At 36.0% G+C, this 23,886-nt stretch overlaps 2 protein-coding genes across 4 annotated transcripts in view; one reads left to right on the plus strand and one right to left on the minus strand.

Annotated features, from left to right (window-relative positions):
* Positions 1-3,759, plus strand: part of RYR3 (ryanodine receptor 3) — a 243,301-nt gene extending 239,542 nt beyond the window's left edge. For all 3 annotated transcript variants that reach the window (XM_083839378.1, XM_083839379.1, XM_083839380.1), the window contains 4 exons: positions 77-141; positions 249-349; positions 2,085-2,136; positions 2,838-3,759. In XM_083839378.1, coding sequence (XP_083695504.1) covers positions 77-141; positions 249-349; positions 2,085-2,136; positions 2,838-2,933 — 314 coding nt within the window. In that variant the 3' untranslated portion in view covers positions 2,934-3,759. The remainder of the gene's footprint in view (positions 1-76; positions 142-248; positions 350-2,084; positions 2,137-2,837) is intronic.
* Positions 2,931-23,886, minus strand: part of AVEN (apoptosis and caspase activation inhibitor) — a 103,236-nt gene continuing 82,280 nt past the window's right edge. Inside the window, exons 3-6 of the mRNA XM_083839391.1 lie at positions 10,574-10,644; positions 7,290-7,385; positions 5,449-5,797; positions 2,931-4,294 (exon numbers count right to left, since the gene is read on the minus strand). Coding sequence (XP_083695517.1) covers positions 4,176-4,294; positions 5,449-5,797; positions 7,290-7,385; positions 10,574-10,644 — 635 coding nt within the window. The 3' untranslated portion in view covers positions 2,931-4,175. The remainder of the gene's footprint in view (positions 4,295-5,448; positions 5,798-7,289; positions 7,386-10,573; positions 10,645-23,886) is intronic.

The following is a 23,886-nucleotide window of genomic DNA, read 5'->3' on the forward strand; positions in this document are numbered from 1 at the left end:
CTAATAGAGCTACTTTTCTGCATTACTTTAATTATTGCTAAGTACTTAACTGTTGCTATTTATCCATTTGAAATAGGTCTGATCATTGATGCTTTTGGTGAATTAAGAGACCAGCAAGAACAAGTGAGAGAAGATATGGAGGTATGAGAACATTGCATTTTTCATTGCTCTTATTAAGTTAGATTTTTAACAGTTACAATAGGGTTGTTGAGTTATAACTGGTTTGTATATACAAATTATGTTTCCAGACCAAATGTTTTATTTGTGGAATTGGCAACGACTATTTTGACACAACCCCACATGGCTTTGAAACACATACTTTGCAAGAGCACAACTTGGCAAACTACCTGTAAGTATATTTTACTATTGGAATTATTATAAAGAGACCTTTCAGCTCAAAGCTAATTTAGAAGCACACATTACTGACAGTCCTTAGACAGAATTCTGTGGAACTGAGGAATATCTCCATTCCTTTCTGGCTTCCCCTCCTCTACTCTGCACTGGTCATTATTTTTAAAGTGCTCACCCTACATATGAGCTCGCTTAGTGGAATGATGCCTGAAGGCACACCAACCCCTTATGTGTCCTTTTTTTCCTCTGGAAGGAAACCCACCTATGTGGAAGGATAAGGAACAATAGTTTATAACTAGTAAGTCGCTTTAGTTTGGAAGATAGGAGGGCTGTGACTTCCTGAGGCTTGGTAATGTTGATGAAACCATTGAAAATTGTTGCTTACCTGAAATGGTACTTCTGACTGTCTCCAGACTAGAGAAGTACATGAACAAGAGCTAATGGCAGCAGAGAAGGAAGGTGCTGCCTTTTCTTTTTTTTTCCCTAAGGATTATGTTCAAAACAAAAAACAAACAAAAAACATTTCTGGAAAATAAGCTACAAAAAACAAGTCTGATCCTGTAGTTCCTTAGTAATAGCACAGCTTTCTGAAGCCACTAAACAATCAGCAGTTCTGTATATTCAGACTATTGCCCAGACTCCCAAGACAGTGATCTCATACTTCATTAGTGAATATAGAACACATCAAAGAGGGTTATTAAAAAATTAATCTAGTGGCATTAGATACCCCTACAAAAATGATAATTACATGAGCATCGTGCCAGCAAAACCAAAGAAGCTGAACTGGCGGGCTCTTCTATAAAGAAATCTGGCTTTAGGATACAGTACTGTATCTAAGCTTTAAAAAAAAGTGTGTGCCTCACGGAGTATAGGTTGCATTATTCCTTGCATAGCATTATAACCTCTGCAAAATCAATACACATTACTTTTGTGAGGCAAGTTTCCATTAGCATCCATAGCTTTATAGCAGTCTACAACCTCCAAGCTTTCCTTATTATATTGTATCACTTAATTGGCATGTGGGATCCTGTCATTCACAGTAAATTAAAAAATCTCATTTCCTTAATATTAGAATGTATACTGAATAATCTTACTATTCAGATTGCCTTTTAATTAGAAAAATGTTAAAGTCAGTATACATTCTTTTTACAATGAAAACATGTAATGTTCAATTCCAAACGCACTGCCTCAGAAGTGGCTAACGAAGAGCTAAGTCACATAAACCAGACCAGTGCTGGAATTCTGCAGCCTTCCTAGCTAGTCCAAGTTCTGTACATCTGCATGAGCACAGGCAGCACCAGAGATAAATAGGCAGCTACTCAGCTGCACCAAGATTTCCAAACAATCATACCCTACAGCTCATAAGCTGAGCGCATCTGCCCCCGTCTGTCCCACTTTTACCTTCTTGCATAGAAGCTATAGCAACTTCTTCCACAGTGAGACAGAGCATATGTGTACAGGAGCTGACATCGGCCTAGTTCAGGTGTTGCTTCTAGCACTGAAATGAAGAAAAATATTTTTCCATTTCTACAGATTTTACAGATGTTAGCACTTCCACAGGAGAAGTCCTGGAAGACAGCATTTTCTCCTTTTACATATCCACTTTAGAAGCCTGGCAGAATATTTCTCTCTCTTTGCTGGCTGACAGAGTGTTCCTCATATTCCATTCTAGGAAAGGTTAGGGGAGAGGTTTTATTTTTTGCATTAATACCTGTTCCATGTGCTTGTCTCAGGTTCTTTTTAATGTATCTCATAAACAAGGATGAAACTGAGCATACTGGCCAGGTGAGTAGAAAAAATAAAATTTAAATTTTTGTCTTAAAAATGTTGAAAATACAAACCTTTTAATCTTCTCCAGCCTTGTAGCTGTGTACCACCAGGTGGAACTGATGTACCACCAAGGAGTGGAGACAAATCCCACCCCTGAGATTTTTGTGGAACAAAAAGGAAAGGTTAAAAAAAAAGGGGGGGGGGGCAGGGGGGAGAGGAGGAGTTGCGGCAGTTTGCTTATTTACATTTAGGCCCAAACAACACTGCATTTACACATGTCCATGTACTACCTATATATACACATATATTGCTACAGACAGAGTTTAGTGCTGGATAAAACTGCAAAATAAGTAGGATTAAATTATATGTTATTTCAAATAAGAAGCTGTTATGGAAACACTATTAAAGTACCTTAAGTGTTTGCCAAGGAAACTAAAACACATTTTGTAATACAGATTTGTACAGGTTTGCTGTAGTAGAACTGGACTGATCAATTTTCACTTCACTGTTTTTGTAATAGGGCTTAATTTTCAGTAGTACTCATTCGGGAAAAGTACAGAACAATAATTTAACAAACATGCTTGAATTGTGATCTTTGAGTTCCTATGTCTCCACAGCCTTATTGCATGGTAATAGGCACAGTACCTGCTTATTGTTAAAATTTAGAGCATTGGTTGTAAGGGGTCTGTTAAAATAAATGCTCTTTTTTATTTTAGGAATCATTTGTGTGGAAGATGTACCAAGAAAGATGTTGGGATTTTTTCCCAGCAGGAGACTGCTTCCGGAAACAGTATGAGGATCAACTTGGCTAATATCACAAAAGAAATTATTTATTCATGAACTGTTAAGATCCACTATATAAAAAACTTATTTCCTTTTCATGATGTAAATTCACAGCTTGTATTTGCTTTAAATGTCTTTAAACTTCAAGACATACATAAAATTTGAAACTATTTCACAGGCTTTTCGTACCTACCACATGTGAAACAGGTCTTCTGTTGGAATTTTGATTAGAAAAGAAAAATCTATGCCAAGATCAACTCAAGCCTTCCAATTTAAACATGGTATGAAATTATAACAACTTTTTAACCACATTGTTAACCTAGTGTTTGGTAACAGAGTTGAAAGGGCTAAAAGGTGTCTTAACTGCACAACATCTACGAACTTGAACATCAGAGGCCACGCCTCAGAAAAAGTATTTTAATTAAGTGCTGTCCCAGTTTTTCCCCACAGTATTTGCTAGTGAATGTACTAAGACACAGCTCAAAAAGCTTTAAGCAGTTAAAATGAAACATTTTAAAACACTTTGTTGACCTTGAATCATTAAGTGCCTTAAAACCTCCGTAGACATAGCTATGCAAACTTTTTATGTTGGTGTTCTAGACGAACAGATCCATTATTGCTTTTCTGTCTTTCTGTATGAAACTGCACTTGAAGTTTGTTTGTATACTACCTTCAATAACAGCTTACTAGATGCTGCTGTTAAAAGACATACACTGAATCAAAATGAATACAATTTAAATTTTAGGCCAAAATAAAACAATGCTCTGTGGTCACCTGCAAATAGAAGCTGCTAGGTTTATGCATTTTTTTCTTCTAATAAAAAGTGCCCACTGCAATAAAATATTATAAACCAAATATTACTTTTGTGATTTCTTTCTAATTTTTCTACAATATAGAAACATGGCATGATGAAAGTGATTAAAAACACATGTATTTATTGTGCATTCATAGCTTTATTTTAAGGACTGTGTATAGCACGTACAAGCTGAAACAACTGCTCTGGTTGTTTCTTATAGCCTACATCTTTAGCAAAGGAAATCCTAACTTCACCACAAATTTTAGATCTTTCTAGAATGTTAGTCTTAATTTTCAGTCACTCATATCTAGCTGAATTTTGGTTGCACAGAATTTTAGGTGCCTGCAAATAAAACCAGGCATTTGGCATACTGAACCAAGTGTAACAGGTAAAAGAAATAGAATTGATAAAGGAGGATTCCACTTTCTACTTAACTTTTGTTACATCCATTTATTCACACGAGGAAACTTGTTCTTCAGGAAATCATGCTGTCCAGCCAATCTTCGAGCTCTTCCTCAGTAACAGTTTTAGACGTACTTTGCTGTTGCTGTGGTGCTGTACTTTTCTCTTCAGGCACATCTAGTTTTAGAGGGTCTAGAAAAGCAAAAGAACAGTCTTGAGAATGTGGAAACAATTCTGTACTGGCTCTTTATCACCGATCATTTTGCTTTTTAATGCACAACTGACTGTATTTTATTGAAACAGTATCCTCCCTGGAAGAAGAAGAATAGGGTGTCACATTCCAAAACCAGTAGCAACAATAAAAAAAAGAGACAATCTGATAAGCTCAACCATAGCAATGTGGCTCCATTCTGATTCAAGAAGAGGCAGGGCCTGATCTGCAGCAGACAGATTGAACCCCTGCTGCGATCTGTTCACAATCCTGCCAGATGCAGAATTTTTTCTAATGTAGGAGAGCAGCAGGAGGCCACAACAGCGGCTCACGTTGCATGATAATCCTATGATTCCCTATTCTGATGGCAGTGTTTTCTTAAGGGATTTATACTGTGCTTTGGAGTGGACATACCACTTCAATGAAAGATTTTGTCAAGATCCTCTTCAGTGACAAGGCTTGCTGTATTGTGTGTGGTGATATCACATGTTAAGCTATGTATCTTTTGGACTTAATTTTTAGCACAGCAAGACAATCATACACAAAAATTGGCGATGCTAAAAATCCTTTTACATCCTTGTAGGATGGGGAGGAGGAGGACTACTCTCCATCAGAACTAACAAACGGGAGCACAACGTCTAATGAAGTTGAATCTCACAATTTCTGAAATATAAAATTGTTTGCATACATTTTGGTTAAAAAAAAAGCTTATTTAGTATAATCAATACTAGTAAAATTTAAAAATAGCACTTCTAACGTTATCAGTTCTTCTACATATTATTATTATCACAGTGAACTAATGGCTGATAATGTTACATAAAAACTGTATTTTAATCTTCCACTCACTGAGAGTGTCTAACAGTTTTGTTTTGCCAAGTCATAATACCAATGCTGTTCTGTAGAAGAATTAAAGCTTAAAATGAACATGCAAAAATGGTGAGACTTCAGTTCAGTGGGGAGTTAAAATAAAAAAGGAACAAATGGGTCAGAACATAGCCCCAGATACATTAAATGCACTATGACAGAGAGTACTGCTGGCAGTACTGGTGACTTGCTGGTCATGAGCTTAAAAACATTGCTGAGAAAGAGAACAATGAAAATTAAATAAAGGCACCATTAGGAAGTGAAATCTTACCATTTTCTTTACTTTCCCCTTTCAGATCGTTCTCTGTTGCTGTGTTGTAGAATAATGCACCTGACACAGAATCAATAGGAGCATCTAGCTTTAGTAGAAGATCTAGTTCTTCATCCAAATGGTCAGTCTCATGCTTTGGTTGTTGAGGGGCTCTCTGGAATGGCTCTGCTGCACTTGCCACAGGACCGTGTTTACTTGCAGGCTCTGATGGAGCAACAGAATCAGCAACCGAATGGGAGCCCAACACCATTTCACTCTGAGCCAAAGAATGTCTAAACAGAAGCTCTCTCCTCTTGCTGTCTTCAGTAATTTTAGATTTCATCTGTGGGAGCTCTGCAGGCGTTGATGCCTAAGAATACAAGAGAGGACTTAGTCTTTCTAATTATTATATAGAATATTAAAAGTCTATTTAATTTGGACTGTAATTCAGACATCCTACATTTGATCACTTAAGAAGGTACAATGAAATTTAGCAGAATTGAATTCAGAAGTAAAAGTAAACTAAAGTTATCTTGATGATGGTTGTACAGTAATAATTATAAAATACAAAACCAAAAAAAAAAAACCACACCTCCTTTTATCTCCTAATATGGAATATGAGATTGAATGATAAATCAACAAGTTCCATTGTTTCACAAATACTTCTGTAAATCTGCTTCAATGATATATCATCAGTACTCTGAATTTTGGAGTGACTGAAGTCAGAATTTGGCTAGAAACTATCCATTTTAAACCTTCCCTCCAATATCTCCATCTTGAAAGCAAACTGCATCACTAAGTTCATGTCTAGCTGTGTATTTTGAAAAATGGAACTAAATTACAAAACTCAATCAAATATTGAAAAAAATAAATGCCAACTCATTATTTAACTGTGGAACACACATCCTGCTTTTTTATCAGGATGCCCTGGAATTAATACCACTGCAGTATATCTGATGACCGCATCACCTGCCACAATGACAAGATAAAGATTAGATGTCATAACACACGCTGTATAACCCTGCTAAGAGTTCTAGTCTTGGCCTTGCTTCACTTGCAAGAATTTGAAAATAACATTTATTTGTAGATTCCCTTAGACATCACGTCTGCAGACGTATTTGAGTTCCCCTAAGAACGAACATAGTTGTGTCAGTAACAGAAGCATTTCATGCAACTCTAAACAGAATTAATATTTCTATGAGAGTCGTTTCTTTTTCCCTGCTTGAGTAGATGGATCTTATTTCTGTGTGTGGTTTTTTTTCGTTTTCTTGTTTTTATACTTAAATCTCATTAGTTCTTGTCCTCTTATATTTTCTTTTTTCACAAGCTGAAAAAACATTTTTGCTAACATTCTTTTCCACAATTTTCCTTAACCAGAGCATAACATTTTCTTCACGTGTTTGACAGTTCTACCTGTTCTAGCACAGATGTCTGATTCATGGAACAAACATGTATGTTGATATTAGCCATGTAGAAGAGTAAATCACACTTAAAATAATTACCTAATGGGAAAAAAAGTGAAAGCACTTCCAAAATTTGGTGCAAGTTTTTAATAGCTGCTTAAAAGAGAAGCAACTATAATAACAGTATAATTGCTCCATGTCAAACACTCAGATACCTGGTTTTACATCCAATATACTGCACGTAGAAGCATTTTGTTTAAAGCTACCAACGAAGCATTAAAATGGCTTATACAGGGGTCTCCCACTTCACCCACCTTTTCACGTGTCAGTCTCAAAAGATGTATTTACTTATAAAATACATTCCAGTTAAATTTTAGGACCAAGTTTGAAGTATTCATTCTAGCATAGATTATTTCACTTAGAATATTTCCGTTTTATTGTGAAAATTCATAGCATTACCTGTACAAGTTCAGCGGCTACATTCAACCTCAGATGTAGAGGCAGTTCCAGAAGGGCCTGGGCCAAAGACTGGCAGTCAACAGAAAGCGCAGATAACTGAAATATAGATCAACACAGAGCACGCTTGCATTAAAAAAAAAAAAAAAAAACTCTTAATGATTTTAGTCTATTAATTTCTCTTGTTCCACGCATTGAAGGAATGTGAAGAACAATCTAAAAATATACAACATCTAAAAGATACTGGCAATAATAGCAGGAATTAAGTTTCAAAAGTACACATGCATGAAGCAGTTTAGCTAAATTACCATATAAACACCTACAAAGCCAATAATCACTTAGTTAAAAATAGAGGGTGAAGCTTTAAAGAAGATATCTATGAAGTGCTCCTTAGGCAATGCTTTGAAAATCCAAAGTAGGAAACAGTTCTGCAAGTTGACAATGTCATAAGAGGCTTTTCGAACTCTTAACGCCTTTTAACCTGTGAACCTTTCCTTGCAGTGGGAATCACCGGTCTTTAATGAGTTGCTAGTATTTTCTAAGCAACCTAAGTAGTGCGTGCATAGCTCCCTGCTTTTAATGCCTTAACAACACGGCCCTTCTTACACTTGTTTCCCGATCATTTAAAACATCGTTTTGATGCTTTACAGAAGCAACACACTACAGTTACATACACTCATGAGAAGATGTCAATCAAGAAAGATAAGCTACTGCTGCCCAGTCGCTCAAAAGGTGCAAGGGTCACTCATTCCTGTGACAGATATTAAGTTTCCTTTTTTTCTTGGAAAGCTGCATTTTTATTACTTGACATTCCCTTCCTCCCTGTTGCTCATCTGTCTTCTAATGAACTCAGGTTGATATTTTACAGATGATTAAAATATTTTATAAATCTATTCTTTCCAGTCTCAGTTTTCATTAAAGCTGTATTCCAATGGTGTTTGCTGAGAGCAGATTTACAAAATAATAACAAAGAACTGAAGCAGTGGCTTTTAAAATTTCTGGCATTCAGATTCTGGACTTGATATTCAGCAATAAAAGGATCAAACAACCTAAATATCTGTTGGTTAGAATATTTCTTCCTTACTAACAATTTTATTTTATACATGGATCAGTAACCACCATCAAGGAGGATTCATTGGTATTAGTAACCTCAAAAAGTCTCCAACAAGCAACTCATGAACAATCGCAGCTGTTATGCAGCAATGAGCTAGAACTACAGAAAACCCTGCTCCTTCTCAGGTACTGAAGACCACAGATGGCCTCTGTATGTTTGCACAGGGCAAGGAAAATCATATGAACCCAGTAACAAGAAACTGGAAAAAGTCAAATATCATCGAATAACATTTAAGTGCATTTGGGAAGAGCTAAGTACACTTGCAAAAAGATTAATGTGAATAAAACATTGTGATTGAAGGTGAAAATAAGGTCGGTGAAGAGGGGAAAAACTGAGGATGAAGAAGGGCAGTTCAGAGAATAACATAATGGAAGTAGGAATTCAATATCTAAGTAGATATTTCACTATAAGTAGTATTTGAATAAAAAATAAACAAAAACATACAGATCAAAGCAGAATTTAACAAATTATAAATGCTTCATGGCACACGCAGCTATTTGCTCAAAAAAAAGCAGCAGCAGAACACTGTTTCTGGAACTGCCAATTTTTACTGAAAAATCCAAATGATTACTACCTGTTTGATTTTTAAATTGCAGTGTTCTGAAACATTTTTATTGCATTTTTATCAATATACAAAGAAGCACATTCAGATATAACTTTTGTAAAAATGAAGGATAATAACAACATGAAAGTTTGTTATTGTTCATGTCACTGTTACATTTCCATTCCACTTTTTTCAAAACTGTTTTGTCATTCCTTTCTACAAACATTCCTTTCTATAAACATATATCATAAATATCTGCTACTATTTGTATGCCTTTTCTGCTTCATTTTGTTCCATCACATCAACTTTGGTTTATGATTCTGTAGTAACTTCAAGTATGTGATGAACAGGCAGGCAAAGAACTAGAAACAGTTGAGCTAGGAGGCAAAGGCAAGGAACTAAGCAAAGTGGATTTAGGATGAAAATAAGGACTGAATCCAGCTTTCAGGGAAAAGAAAAACGGACCAGAAACAAAGAGGCTGAAGACCAGAGACAACAAGAAACACCAGCAAATGCTATGAAACCTCCCAGGCCAGGATCCTGAGACTAAAACAAGAAGTCAAAGACAAAAAACTATTTGAAACATGGAATTTGGATTTGGCAAAATGAATGATGATTTAGGGACAGAGACGGAAGAATATGCCCACCACAACACGCTTCACAGTTCAGAGTGTGGAGCCAAATCCAGAACTGTGCAGTCTCGGCACGGGCAGACAGAAGACTATCTGTGACATTGACTGGCAATGCAAAACTTCCCTCTGCTCACAGTGTCTTCAGCATACAAATGAATTTCTACATTCAAATCAGCTAAATGGTATAATGGCAAGCCAATGAGGAAATCATAAAAAAATTAATATTCTGGATTTGCACAAAGAAGAGGGACCAAAGGTCACATGCTTCATTACTGGCATGCTACACAGTGGGAGAGGGAGGAACTGATAAGAAAAAAAAAATCATTGAAAGACCATATCCCACTGATGGTTTAAACAAATGCCATGCAAGCCACTTAATTGCATTTCTACATTTTAATTTGACTTTGCAACCTTAATGTAGCTTTTATGCAAGGAAGGCAGCTGCAGAGATCAAGACACTTCCAGTATCCTGATATAAAAACAACGCGCTACTAGTTTCTTTGCCCTTTTTCATATTAGCACAGAGAATCCACATACAAATAATCTCAGACCTAGCCTGGGTCCCATAGTCATTTTGGAGCTGAAGTTTCAAGTAGAGAACATGCACTGTTAATTTGAATTAACTGAAACACGTTTCATAGTCAAATATACAGATATATTCATTGTTCTGTTACAGTCATTTTGCCAGACTATTCTCTTAAATACAACTGAAAATGGAAGTCTGATTTTCTATGTCAGTGGAGCAAGGTGAATTATCCTTCTTTGGATGGATTTGTGTGTTCTTTTCTTCTAATGTTACTTATAAACCTAGCCTGCTGCCTTGAATATTCTTCATTAGTAAAGGACAAGACTCAAGAGCCTCCAGCATCAGAGACAGATTAATAAAAGTATCTACAAAATAAAGAGCGCTGTCATTGTATTATACAATTTGCTGCTGAAAGTACAACTGCCTACATATTCAGTGCCAGGTGATTATCCACACAGAAAATTCTGTTACCTGTTTAGAGTGTATGCTTTCTGTATCCCAATCTTTCTCTTCAGCGAAGCGAAACTGTGTAAAGGAATCTCCTACAAAAAAAAAAAACAAACACGTTTATTTTTTTAAAATACAGCAACCTCCCCAAAATTCCAAACCCTACAGAAGTACTTTCAATGAGTAAACCTCACATATTGAGCAAATTTGCTGCTGCATTTAAAATAGTAAATTCCTCTCAGCCAAAGTACAACCAAATGATCTTTTAACCTCTTGCTTACAAAACTGTTCTGAGAAAGGCACAACAAATTAAAAATTGAACGAGGCGGTGCTGGATGCCATGTCAACAAGCAGGATCTTCACTGAAGTCTGATTTGGATAACACATTAAGAATAGGTACAATATTCAGAATGCATTTTTTTTATAAACGGCTTTGAACATGCTGTAGATACACCTTCTCAATCAACATGCAACCCCCTCCTAAACAGGATTACAGATATACTAGAAATCACTTTGTACTGGCCAAGTAAATACTTTTTTTTGTCTGGTCGCTAAATTCTCCAAACTCCCCCTTCCTTGAACTAGTCCTTACTCCAGCAAGCCATCAAAAAATGGCACTTGAAGCCAATGAAGCATGAATCTTAATGCATCTGCACAAGGGACTGAATTAAAAGAAAACTTAAATAGGGCCAGTTAAACTACACATGTAACCTCTAGCTATAGCTGGAACCTACCATGTTGCTCCAACAGAGAAGTAATTTCCTCTTTCTATAGGTGGGTTATTATTTTGCTGTAAATGATTTCTATTGCAGTACCCCACGGGGTTTTGAAAGACAGTTCTATAAGTATATTCACTGCAAAAATACTCCAAAATTCCCAGAAATAAAAAATAAATAGTAAGGTCTATCACAGATGTAACATGAAAGATTAGGGTTGCAGAGAATGAGATAGAACCTACTGAAATAATCATGTAGAATTGGAACTACCAGGAAAACTTCCTAAGTTCTTATGTGTTAAACTCTTTATGTAAAGCAGTAATTAAACTATACTATAACATTAATTACCCACAGTGTATATTTGAAAATAATTCTGGAATAATTAATACATGTTGATGACATATATATTTGTACACACACACACACAAAACTAATATTCAGACCAATCAAGTCACACTTTCAAATGCTTCTATTCAATATACCACTGTCTGTACATTTTTAAACTTGAAAAATCTATCATTTTAGACTCTGGCACTGTTTAAAGAACTGTTTAGTTTAAATAAATAAGTAAAACGGGAGGTGTGGGGCATACACGTCTTGTTACACTTACACTTGTTGTTATCAACTCACAACGCATATTTGTGAACAAATATGCCATAAAAAATTGTCAGGAACAAGAGAATCTCAAGACCAGATGATGACCAGAGGTCTAGAATCACTTTGTGGTAGCACAAAGCATGTATGCTGCTGATGCAGAGCATGGCGTATGTCTTCTTAGACCATGCAGTTTGACAATATAGCTGTTTTGGGATCTCAATTAAAAAGAAACAGTTGAATTATCGCATTAAGGAGATTAAATTCAATCCTGAGAATTCAGATCACCTGGAAAAAATAAGTTATTTCACGTGCCTAACCGCAGATGCAAATGCTTAACTTGAGCACTCATAGTGCAAACAGCACCACTGTAAGTGAATCCCTCTGTTTCAAAACGTCTAGGACATTGCTAGTAAGTAATAACTAAAGCTGAAATTTAAAGAAATCCAGATTCAATCTTCATTCTCATGACTTTACAATAGATACCAAAACGGGCAGATTAATTTATGTATTAACCGCACATATTTTAAGGGTTCAATTTAGTTATAAATGTAAGTTTTTATTGGAAAAATAATTAAACCAAGTGATCCTCAGAGTATTCATACTATTAGAACAAAGCGATTTATTTATGTTTTCTTCAAGACGAAGGAGTGAAATTAAAGAAAATGATTAGTTGCATGCTCTAGGTATCTGAGAATGACCAGATGTAAAGCAGCTGAACAAACCTACCTCATGAGAAAAATCAACCGGGATCAAGAGCTGGTTTATGATTCTCCACGCTCATAAAGCTCAGAATAATAGATCCACAGATACCAGATACTGTATTGCTGAATTAAAGGGTATGACTTAAACTGTAGCTTAACTGGGCTCTTTAAATAAATTAACAAAACATGCCTTTCAAATGGAAAAGCAATAACTACAATTCACAGTAGCACATTTAATGCAAATTAGGTTAATGAGAATGTTGGTCTAACCAATTATCTTTTCACCAATTCCTTTACCCTGAAAATAATTTCCTTTTGTGCCATGAATACTAATCAAATGTCTTGCAATGGCTCCAAGTTCCTTACAGTGTAAGAAGTGCTTTTCTTCATTCGAATAGTTTTTATCTTTCTTACAAACATGACTTGGCCTTCAAATACACAGCAACTAAAAATAATACACTCAAGTAAACCTTACACACCATTTTTGGTAAGTTTCACAATGTCTTAATAACCCTTTTTATAACATGTAACCTTACTATGAAAGAATAGCAGTTCTAAAACACCATGCTTTCCTAACACTTGAATACATTTTAAAGCTAAATCAATTGATTCAAATAGAACACGTTTCATAGTCTCATTAGCCCAATTACCTCTTCATATAAATATTCACTGAGTAGTGAATAAAACAAATCCTCCCTGTAACCTGTAATAAATATTTTCTAATACCTGAAATTATAGGAGTATGAAAGTTGAAACACTGAAAAAAACATTTCAGCATGAAAACAAAACTGACATTCTGGTAGCATAATTTTGTTCACTTCAACTTTCTAATTCATAAGAAACAAAAGACACAAAACATGACTGAAGATAGAAGAAAAATATTCTGTACTTTTAGATTTCAACAGATTTTCAAATTGGGGGTGAGTGGGAACAACCAACGTAACATGGTTGTACATGTTCTGACATGACTGTACCAAACAACTGTGAAGACAAATACAAGAATCTAAATATTTTTTTAAAACAGAATTTATCTTCTCGCAACCAAGCCTTTTTGATAAACTCACCTGGGGTTTTCCAACTTTTGTTCATTTTCCACTTATTTTATTATGGGAGCTCAAGCCTCTACCTACATGTCTGTTTGGTCGGCAAAATGATATGCAATAAATTTATGCTGGCAGTATGTAGCTGAACCAAATAAACCACATCAGACAACTAAAACTCAGCTACATCTAGGAAATTAACAATGAGACCCAAAATATCTCAAAAAGCACCCTGTACCTGCTGTTATGCTGGCTAAAGTTCTTCCTGAGTTACTGCATTGAGAAATTCTCACCAAAGACTAAAACATCTATCTTTATTCTGAAGATCTTAGCCAATTTTGCAAGTTATCCCCTTCTCTCTGTATTGATCCCCTGTTCATTACTACGTATAAACAATGCACTATCAAAACAAGCTATCTGCCACCCACCAGTCTTCTTCATAGGCTTCAAAAATGAAGGTGGAAACGCTATTTTTAAGGTGGAAAAAAATCATATTCTCCAACTTAACACTTTTCTGCAGGGAAAAACAATCTGAGTTGCATAGCTCAGGCAGGACTGATGCTTGAAATCTTATACAGCATCAATGGTTCACACAGGAATCTGACCGACTCTATCGAGGAGTCAGAAGGAGGATAAGAAATTTTTTTTTTTCTTTTATTAGCTCAAGACTTCCTGTAGAAAATCCGACAGAGAAATCTATAGATCAAAGAAGAAGGTAGGGAACTACTAAGTCATGATTTTTGACCTAACTTATGAGCACAAAGAGAAAGCTAAAGCTTACCAGCCATTTTGTGATGGATTCGTTATGAGTTCAACTTTCTCTAGCTGGAGGAAAAAGCATGAGGAAGAACTTCCACCTATCCATGCCTTGCTCTAACTAGGAGATTTTGAAAACATGGAAACAGCAAGAATCGTGGAACAGGCACTTTGGAATGTCGTCAGAACCAAAACATTTTTCTTATTGTTACAAAATGTTTCCACGTGCTGGGATTTACAGAGCAGTCTATCTACAATTAATGCTTGTTTTAAATAGAATAACTTTGGAGAAATATGACAGAAGATTTCCCTTTATAGGACACCTGATGGTTCTCCTTCTTTTCTCCTACAAAAGGAGACTTACTGGTATACAAATTGATTAGAAATATTCCTCCAACCCTAGAAAATTTATGTTCTGCAATGGGTTAATATAAATAATTGTATACACATCATAAACAGATACAATAATGTGGCCACAATAAGGTAGTATATATTATAGGGAGGCAGACTTTTGGAAGGCACAAAACTTCATGGCAGTTCTAATAACATCACAGATTTCTTTTTATTATTATTATTTATTTCTCTACTTTGATAGCATACACACTGTAACTATTACTTTTACTATGACTAAGGCTGCAGTGCTCTACTTAGGAAATGTGCCATACACATAGACTGAGTAATAGCAATTTTCAGAACGTGGGCATACAAAAACAACAGATAAAGACCCTGTAAGAACTCAACGTCTATTAATTTTCTTCAAATATTATTAAGATCAGTACATGCAAGTAACTGCAAAGTCTGTCTTTTATCAAGAACATGACAGTTATTTCCAAACAACATGCCTTCACCACAAATACTTCAGCACAACCTACAGTTTTCCCTGGCTCTGCTGTTCACCAGTAGGCTGCAGCGCAATGTATTACAAAATCCAGAAGGCTTACTGCACAGCTCAGCATAAACATTTGAACTAGCAAAAGAATACGTATCTATAGGAAAATACTTTTAAATAACATTCTTCTACTGACACCAGTAGAAGATCTTGAGCTCTGTGCAAATACATCGATGCCAAAGATACTCGTAGCCTGCGCTGTGAACTGTTTGTAACCAGACTCAGAAAGAACAATGTTCAAAATTAATTCCCTGGCACAACCACACACTGCTACTAGTTACGTTAAAAAATAATAATAATAATAATAAAATAAAATATATATATAAAAAAAGACCAAACAGCAGGATAATCTGATCAGGGTTAAACCACATCCACAAAATTTTAATTCATGTTGCACATATAGGAGTAAGAAAGGAAGGACCTCTGGAAACCAGTGCTGCTTATGGAACAAAGAACTTCTACGTAGGAAGAAGAGGGTGAATTTAACATACAGAGGGACTAGTTGATTTTCAGAGGTCCCTTCCAACCTCAGTAATTCTGTGATTCTGTGAACAAGGCTGCAGACTTGAAAACAAGGTCAGATGCTAGTTTTTCAATTGAGAAGGACAGCAAAGCCAACAAGTGCCAGAGAACATAATGGCTAAAAAAAAAAAAGAAAGAAAAAGAAAGAAAAAACACAGAACTTCTGTTGTTTTTTTTTTTTTTATTAAAAGCTAAAGCAGAGGTTAACAAGAGTCAATAAAGGAAAACAGAACAAACAAATGGGTGTTCGAAGAGGTTCAGAGAAACAAACAGCAGTACTCCTGCTTCTGCATGAAGACAGGTGACCAAGAAACAAGCCAGAAAAGGCTGGGCCCCTTGCCACCTGATGGTGCAGATGCTACAAGTCTGTATGAATGCAAGAAGGGAGAGTGATCAGTGTAACGAGAACTTTTAAATACAAAGTTTCCACTCAGGAAGTCCTTGCGACATAAATTGTTGCAGGCTATGAAAGTATTTGGGAAAGTAGCCTGTCAGATGGCATGTTCTGGCACCTCCCCTCAGGTGGACCCTACATCTACTTCAATACAACCAACCTCAGTCTAAACAAAGGTCTAGTTTTTACCCGTAGAACTCTACAATTAGTTATCTTAATTAGTCATCTTTCTACAAGAAAAACAGGAAGAAAAAATAGGGAATGCACAGATATGTTTTTATAGTTCTTTTGAGTTGATTCAAATTTTACGTCTGCAGAGTGTGTAAGGAGACAATAGACACAACCATGTGTCTATCATATCTACCATGCAGGAAACCATATAGACAGCCTTAAGCAGACCTCTCCACTTCATTATTAATTTTTCCAAATTTTCTTAAATGCATCAATACTTTTCACATGCAATTTTTCTTAAATATTTCATGGCGATAGGTCTTAGAATGCAACAAAAATGCAAAATATTAAAACGCATTGAACAAAAAAAAAATCATCCAAATGCAGTAGCCTTTTGTCCTTTTCATAAGCACCAATTCCATCTTCTCCATTATTCACTTTTTTACTGAATAAACATTAAAATGATATTTAAGTGTGAACTTACTGATTTCCCCACAGGTTAAACTTCAACCTTTCATTAAGTTTAAGCTAGTCACCTTAAATATTTACATTTTTCCTGATGCTTTATGACATTTTCTAGTGTCGTTTTTCTCAGGTTACTAATTTACAACATACTTAGTGATTTTTAAATGTCATTGCAACCAACTTGGAAGATGAGACAAAGTATAAAACTCCACAGACTATGCTGGGTTTTGAGCAGTATCACTGAGAAGAAGGGCTGAAAAAAAGCAAAGATCCCCAGGTCACTTAATGCATAAACACTCCTGAGCAGAGACTTCTCGTTTATTTATTTTATGTTTAGTAGCAGCAGGAGGACACAGCGGGAAGTGCAAGGTGACAGTCTCCCTACAGCAGCTCTTTAGGATGCGAGGGGTGGGCATCCTAATGTATTTTGGTAAGCTGCAGGACTGCATTCACTGGCCTAGTTTGTTTTTTTTGTGGTGTTTTTTATTGGTTTTGTTTGTTCATTTTTTACCTTGTCTTATTTAAACAAAGTTCCAAGTTAACCATTATATTCATTTGGATTATTGTTCATTCTACCTCCTGAGTCAACAGTGCATTCAATACTGTTGTATTGTAGCTGGAAGGTGGGAATGTCACACAATTCTTTATATCAGATTTATTTTTGCACCTCTCCATTTAAGAAAACTTTATATCTAATTGTCATGCTTAACTAAGAGCAATTGTATTGCCTAAATTTGCAGTAGGAAAACCACCATTTTCTGTAAATATGCTGCCAGAATATTTGGCCTGAAAACTTCAAAACTCTTCAAATATCTTTGAAGGATATACGAAGAGCAGCAAACAAAATAACTTCACTCCACATTGTACCTCCTTCAAAAAAAAACCTCTACTTCTCAAAAATAAAGAAGACAATAATCTTAGAGCTAACAAGTGAACGATTTTAAGTAATACTTTATTTTAAGCAGCCTGCTATTTTTGTCCTGATAATAGTCACTAACTTGGCAAATTAGAGAAAAAAGTCTGCTAACTGCAGTTCTTACATGCCACACAAACACTGGGAGACTTCTTTTTCCCTCTCCCTCTCCCCCTTCCCTCCAATTTTAATAGCAGACAAGTCATGAAAGTTGAAAACAATTTGACAATTGACTATTCAAGCTTCAATTTTAGGCATTTAAAGCCAGTCAATTTTTGTTGATGGTACCCACATTCTTTGGCAGCCCTTGCACTATTAGAATTTCATAACCCAACAAAGCTATTCTATTTTTTTCTTAGTGTTACAGTTTTATTTGCTGCTCTGTACTTGACAGAACATTTGCAACAAAGTGTGCGATTATAGAATCAATAAATATTATTTATGCTGCTGTGCTGGGTATTTTTAATAACATCACTTCGGAATTAGTTGCTTTTTTCCCTAAAGTAGAATTCGCTGTTCATGAAAGTGGTACAGGACACCATGTCTGTGAGACTTTCCAAAGCATTCATAATTTATAAATTGAGGTACAGGCCTAAAAATATTCAAGCATTTTGATATACTGAGTATGAGGCTTGGCTTTCTTGCAATGAAACATGAAAAGAGATACAGCTTCAGAAAACAAGACACAGGAGGATTTTCTTCTGATACATTAACAAAATGACAAGGATTAAAATTAGCAAAGAGCAAACCATTTCTATAAGCATGCAAAAGCCTGGGAAGTTTTTGCACATGCAAGGTACTCCTAACTCTCCAAAGATGTGAAGTGCAATGGCTTATCAGAGAGTTCTCAGCATCAACTTAAAACTAACAGCAGACTGTTAAGCATTCATTTCAGATGAAAAAATCCAAGCAAGCAGCATACTGGATTTGTCTTACTGAAGGCTAGGAAGCCACTACATTCTCAATCCCATTTACATTTCTAAGAAAAATTAATATCTATAAAAGCTAGAAGCTTAGCTTTATTTTTAAAGAAACTTGCTTTTTAAAAAGTTATAATTAACTACAGAGGAGTTTTCCCATTGCCACAGATGAATAGTTCAATGCAAAGCTTAAAACCCTGTGTTAATAGAAGTTAAGAGTTCTTCTGAGAAGTGAAAAATAATTGCTTACTATCTACAAGTCTTTGGGTCATGTTAGAAAGCAAGCTGTAGCCACATACAAGCTTCTGTTCATCTTGTTTATCAGGTACCTTTAGGGTATTGTAATGAATTTATTGGAAATAAATAAAGCCTGGGTTAGTTAGCTCAAGTAAGATCATCCGTATCTGCAGTGTTGACCCTGGGCTGCCCTGAGCAGGGCGCAGCATTCCACTTTCCTACCTTACAATACCTCCTAGCAACATACCTGCAGCCTTCTTACTCAAGCTCTTCTTGCATGGCAGTAACAAGAAGTACAGCTGTCACACAAGTTAAAAAACACAAAGAGATGATACAGAATGAAGAACTACAGTTTTGTGGATGACAAACACCATCTGGGCTGCATATTTACCACTGATACAGAGTGATTCGTGGGTCTGAATAATGCACATTTATTTTTATTTAATTATCCTGTGTTCATATAGCACAGGATTTAAATGTGTGCTCTGGTGTTCATTTTTAAATATTCACTTAGAGAATTTGTTTTTCATCACTGTATTGGCATACTATTAAATAGCATCATAGATATATCAAAACTCAGTTTTTAAGGTATTGAAGGAAGTGATGTATCAGGTAATGATAATAAAGCTAAAAAGAAAAAGAAAAAAGTGTCATATCTATTGACTAGACATGCTCACTTTCTATCACTGTTTACTTGGAGATTTTTCTGTGATCTGGTTCTGTAGTCCAAAAATACGGCTTGCAGATTACTCCTTAATGTATGTAATGTTGTGTTAAAGCTCTCCCTGCCTATTCATTCATCACCCTGCTTGTTCGAGCCTTGTTTTTATGGTTATTTTTTAGCTTTTTATATTGTTTAAATCAATTCTTCCAGCTTTCTGACCATGATTGTGGTATTTTAAGTCTCTCTCGCCTACCTGCAACATAACAAACAGGTGCTGATCACCAAATTCTTTACTTCAGCAGAAAATAACCTGTGAATCACACAGAAAGGACTAAGTACTCTCTCCCCTTTGCCATTTCATATTGCACTGCTTTGTGGCAAACATTTCACTGTGCTCAGAAATACACGACACCTTTCAAACACTATTCTTAGTGTTTGCTTTCATTTTGAATGTGGTGAGAACATAGCGTTTCAAAGAATCAGAGTCTACTAAAAATTTTAGGGTGACAAGAGGGTCTAGGCTACACTCACGAGCCTGTTGATAGCCTAACGTACAGCCTCATCATTTGATGAAAAGATGAAAAGTCATCTCTTTCTCTGGGCCAGAGGAGCTTTTTCACAGGCTTCAGCTAGCAAACATTATTGTTGCACATCTAAAGGTCAACTCTAAAATGGGAACAATCTTCTCAGCTGTGAAGGAGAGTACTGGGAGTGGATGGAAGGAAAAAAGTCTCCCTCCACTGCCACCAAGAAAAGGATGTATGGTACTGCAGTGCTGTAAAATACAGCCCATTTACAGACTTACAACATCCTTTGTAAAACTCTACAAAGATCTAAAGGATCTACAAAGTCTATAAAGATCTAAAACTCTACAAAGATCTAAAGGATCTACAAACAAATGCAAAGATCTAAGACTTGTATTTGTTACCAGTCCTACTACCACCAAAACAGCATCTTCCTGCAGAAGGCTGGTACTTAAGTAAACATTTTTAAATCACTTAAAAAAAAAAATAATGGCTACTGCAGAAACAAAATGAAATTGAATGCTCAGATGAATGATGATCTGGTTAATGACTTACCAAATTCTAACGAATCAAGCCACTAAGCTCAATTTAACAACACCTCTGCTTTGTAATATTCCACAGCACCCAAAGGGAGGAAGTAAATTTTGCTTGTGTCTTTCACATCACCTGGCTTGCTTTTGCTAAGTGCAAACAAACAATGCAGTCATTCTAACGTGACTCCAAACTTTCCCAAAATGTGTTTGAACAGTACAGTTAAAGCTAGGCTTTTAACTCGCTAAGAAGTGAATTAAGGAATTGATCATATTCTCACTTAAAGGACAAAAGACAAATGCTTCCACACGATTGCATACCCATTGAGCAACTTCCAGTTTTCAGAAGACAGACTTCAAAGTATTATAGAGATTAAACATATCTGTCTAGTAATATCATGCAGAGTCCTGCAGAACCACTTCCCACAACACATTATTTTCCAAGTGTTTTCGAAGTCATGAAAACCAATAGTGGAATGAGTACTTCCCATACAAACTTGTCACTGAAGGTCTAAAAGTCCAATCAATCATTCAGTAAATAAAAGTCTATTTGGGTCAGTTAAACTACAGCAATAATTCAGTGGTATATTACATACGGGGACATCTAGGATTCTCTCTCTAAAAGTCGAATTAAAATTTACCTGAACTGTCAAAGCTCACCTGCACTTTATTCTTGAGACATGAACTGCTGTAACCAGCTCCCTTACCTACATCTAATCCACGACAAGTCACTGCAGAAGCTAAACGTACTGCAAGGCCAGCTTAGATGGATGAATCACAACTAGGAATTAGCCCTATGGGAGGGAAAAGCAACACCAAAGACAGTTTGGGAAGATATCACACACTTCCAGTAAAATACTTGTTTCAAATTTAATCTTAACTATTTCTGTGCCCTCAAAGGGAGGGTGGGGTACCTATCACAAAAATCTTAGATTAATGTCAGGTGTAAAAAAGGTACAATGGATTGTCATCCAATTATACTTAGTGATCAAAAAATAGATTGCTGTACTTTTAGAAAAGTATTTCATTGCATTATGTACTAGCACAACATTTAAGATTAATAATTCACTAGTATTGCACCTAAAAAAGTGCAATAAAATAAATGCAAAAACACCCTTAAATGCTGAAAAGCTGTGCATCTCGCTAGTTCTACAAAAATGAAGACACAACAGTTGAATATGACTCACACCTAAAATATATATGAAAAATATTGTTGCCCTTAATTGAATGCATTCAATTCAGAGAAATAAAACAAGGCTTGACAATGGATAATCTCAGAAACAACCTTCTATGACTTCTGTGACTGATGAAATGCACACCAGGAAACTTCAGAAAATGCCACCTACAGAATTCATGAGCAATCTTTCTGTTTATCTTGTATGCATTTCACTGTGAGACTTTCCAAGCAAGACAATAAAAGGGCGATGGAAGTCATCGGCCTTGCATTACGCCAGACTTACTCAAAGATATTTACAATGCAGATACCTCAATCCATTTTTAGCCACAGACAAAATTATGAGTAGAAACCAGTGTTGCTATTTTGCAAACCCATATTACACTAGTGGGTGTTTTAAAGAGGCCTCCAAGACTTCCTGGCCTTACAATTAAGGTGCCTGGTCTGTGGCAGCCCGTGTAGCTGGTTGTGCCAGTGGGGATATGAGTACATTATATTCAGTGCTCACTACTAGCTGAACCTGCAAACGGGAAAGCAGCAGCCACGTCCACTGGCCTGGGCTGGACAAACCCCAGGGACTCTGGGCTGGGCAGAAGGAATCCACCAGAGCTGCTGACATTAGCAGCTGTTTATAACATCCCTTAACAAAAACAATCAAGGAACTCGCTCTAAAATTTTTGTTCTGAATAAGGAAGGCGAACCTCTTCATAACCATCACAGAATGTAAGGAAGAAAACTAAAACTGTATCTCAATAATTCAATCAATGCACATTTCTTTTGGTAGATGTGTTCGGTATGCTCGAGTAAGACTGGCACAGTGAAAGAATATGAAGTAAGACAACAATGTTTTCTACTTTTTTCTTTGTGGCTAGAAGGAAAGCATCTTTCATGAAAATGTGCAGAAGTGAACGTGGCTACCAGATGAAGGAGATGCCAATGGAGAAGAGCCAGATTCATGACTGGTATCATTTTGGTATAACGAGGAATGTTATATCCTATGTACAACGCTGCTACAAGCAAACATGAAAATGTCAAGAAACCATCAACTGAAAAGTACCATCCACATATGCTAGATTCAGATAAACTATGGGAGAGGTTCATTGACTACATGTCTAATGCATCATCCAATGTATTTGATAAAGTTAAGAACAAAGGGAAGCGTGGCACTGACTACGTTACCATCAAAATCTTTTCACTGGAAAATGTGTCTTCATGTATGACTTCTTTCTTCAGTTTGAGAAGATGAGTTTAAAAGGCATAATAAATTCTGATTCAGATGACTGTAAACATTGCACTGGGTATAGTAAAGCAAATTACTTCTCCCAGCTTTTGTCATCCAAATGTGTCCTGAGAGTCAAGCATATAGACTGTATGTTTCCAATAATTAGGAAAACTAAAACTGCTGGGCCCACTTCGAATTACAAGTAATTCCGGGTTACCTGACAGTAATAGCCTAAGGCAGAAAAGCATGTATCAATCATATAAATATGGCTCTACATCAAACCTTTATTCAGACTGTCCCTGGAACAAATATCGTAATGTGTATTGTTTGGAGTTTTACAGGTGGATATTGACTGAAGTCCTACATCGTGGACTCCCCGTTGTGACCTATCTTTCAAAATCCCAGGAAGTTTTGCCCTCTCAGAAAAACCTATACCCAGTTGCTCTACAATGCACTTATCTGGACTGTAGATTCATTTAGCTTCTTGCATGTCTATAAATAAATAATGGAAAAAGCTATTGCATGAGGTGCTACATGTCTGTAAGAGGTCACCTGACATAAAAGGTGACTAAGTTCAGACTGGAAACTGCAAACTTGATTTCACGATGCAGTTTGTCATCCATTAACAGTGCATTTGCTTATGCTTCTTTGAACCCAGAATTGTGGCTGTAGATTTTACAGGACAGATATAGTTAAAAGGTCTACTGTGTAATTTTTCAGGGGGTACCTTTCATAAGAGGCTATTCAAAAGCGTAAACAAACCTTCTACAGGCGTATTATTTAAAGGCTTCCTCTGATACCTTTTATATTCTTGGACCAGACCTATGACTATATTTGGTAGTCACTGAATTTATTCATTGGACATGGCTTTCATAAGCCAGTCATCTTCATACAGGAACAAC

The sequence above is a fragment of the Anser anser genome (genome assembly GCF_964211835.1).
Source record: "Anser anser genome assembly, chromosome: 5".
Taxonomy (NCBI): Eukaryota; Metazoa; Chordata; class Aves; order Anseriformes; family Anatidae; genus Anser; species Anser anser.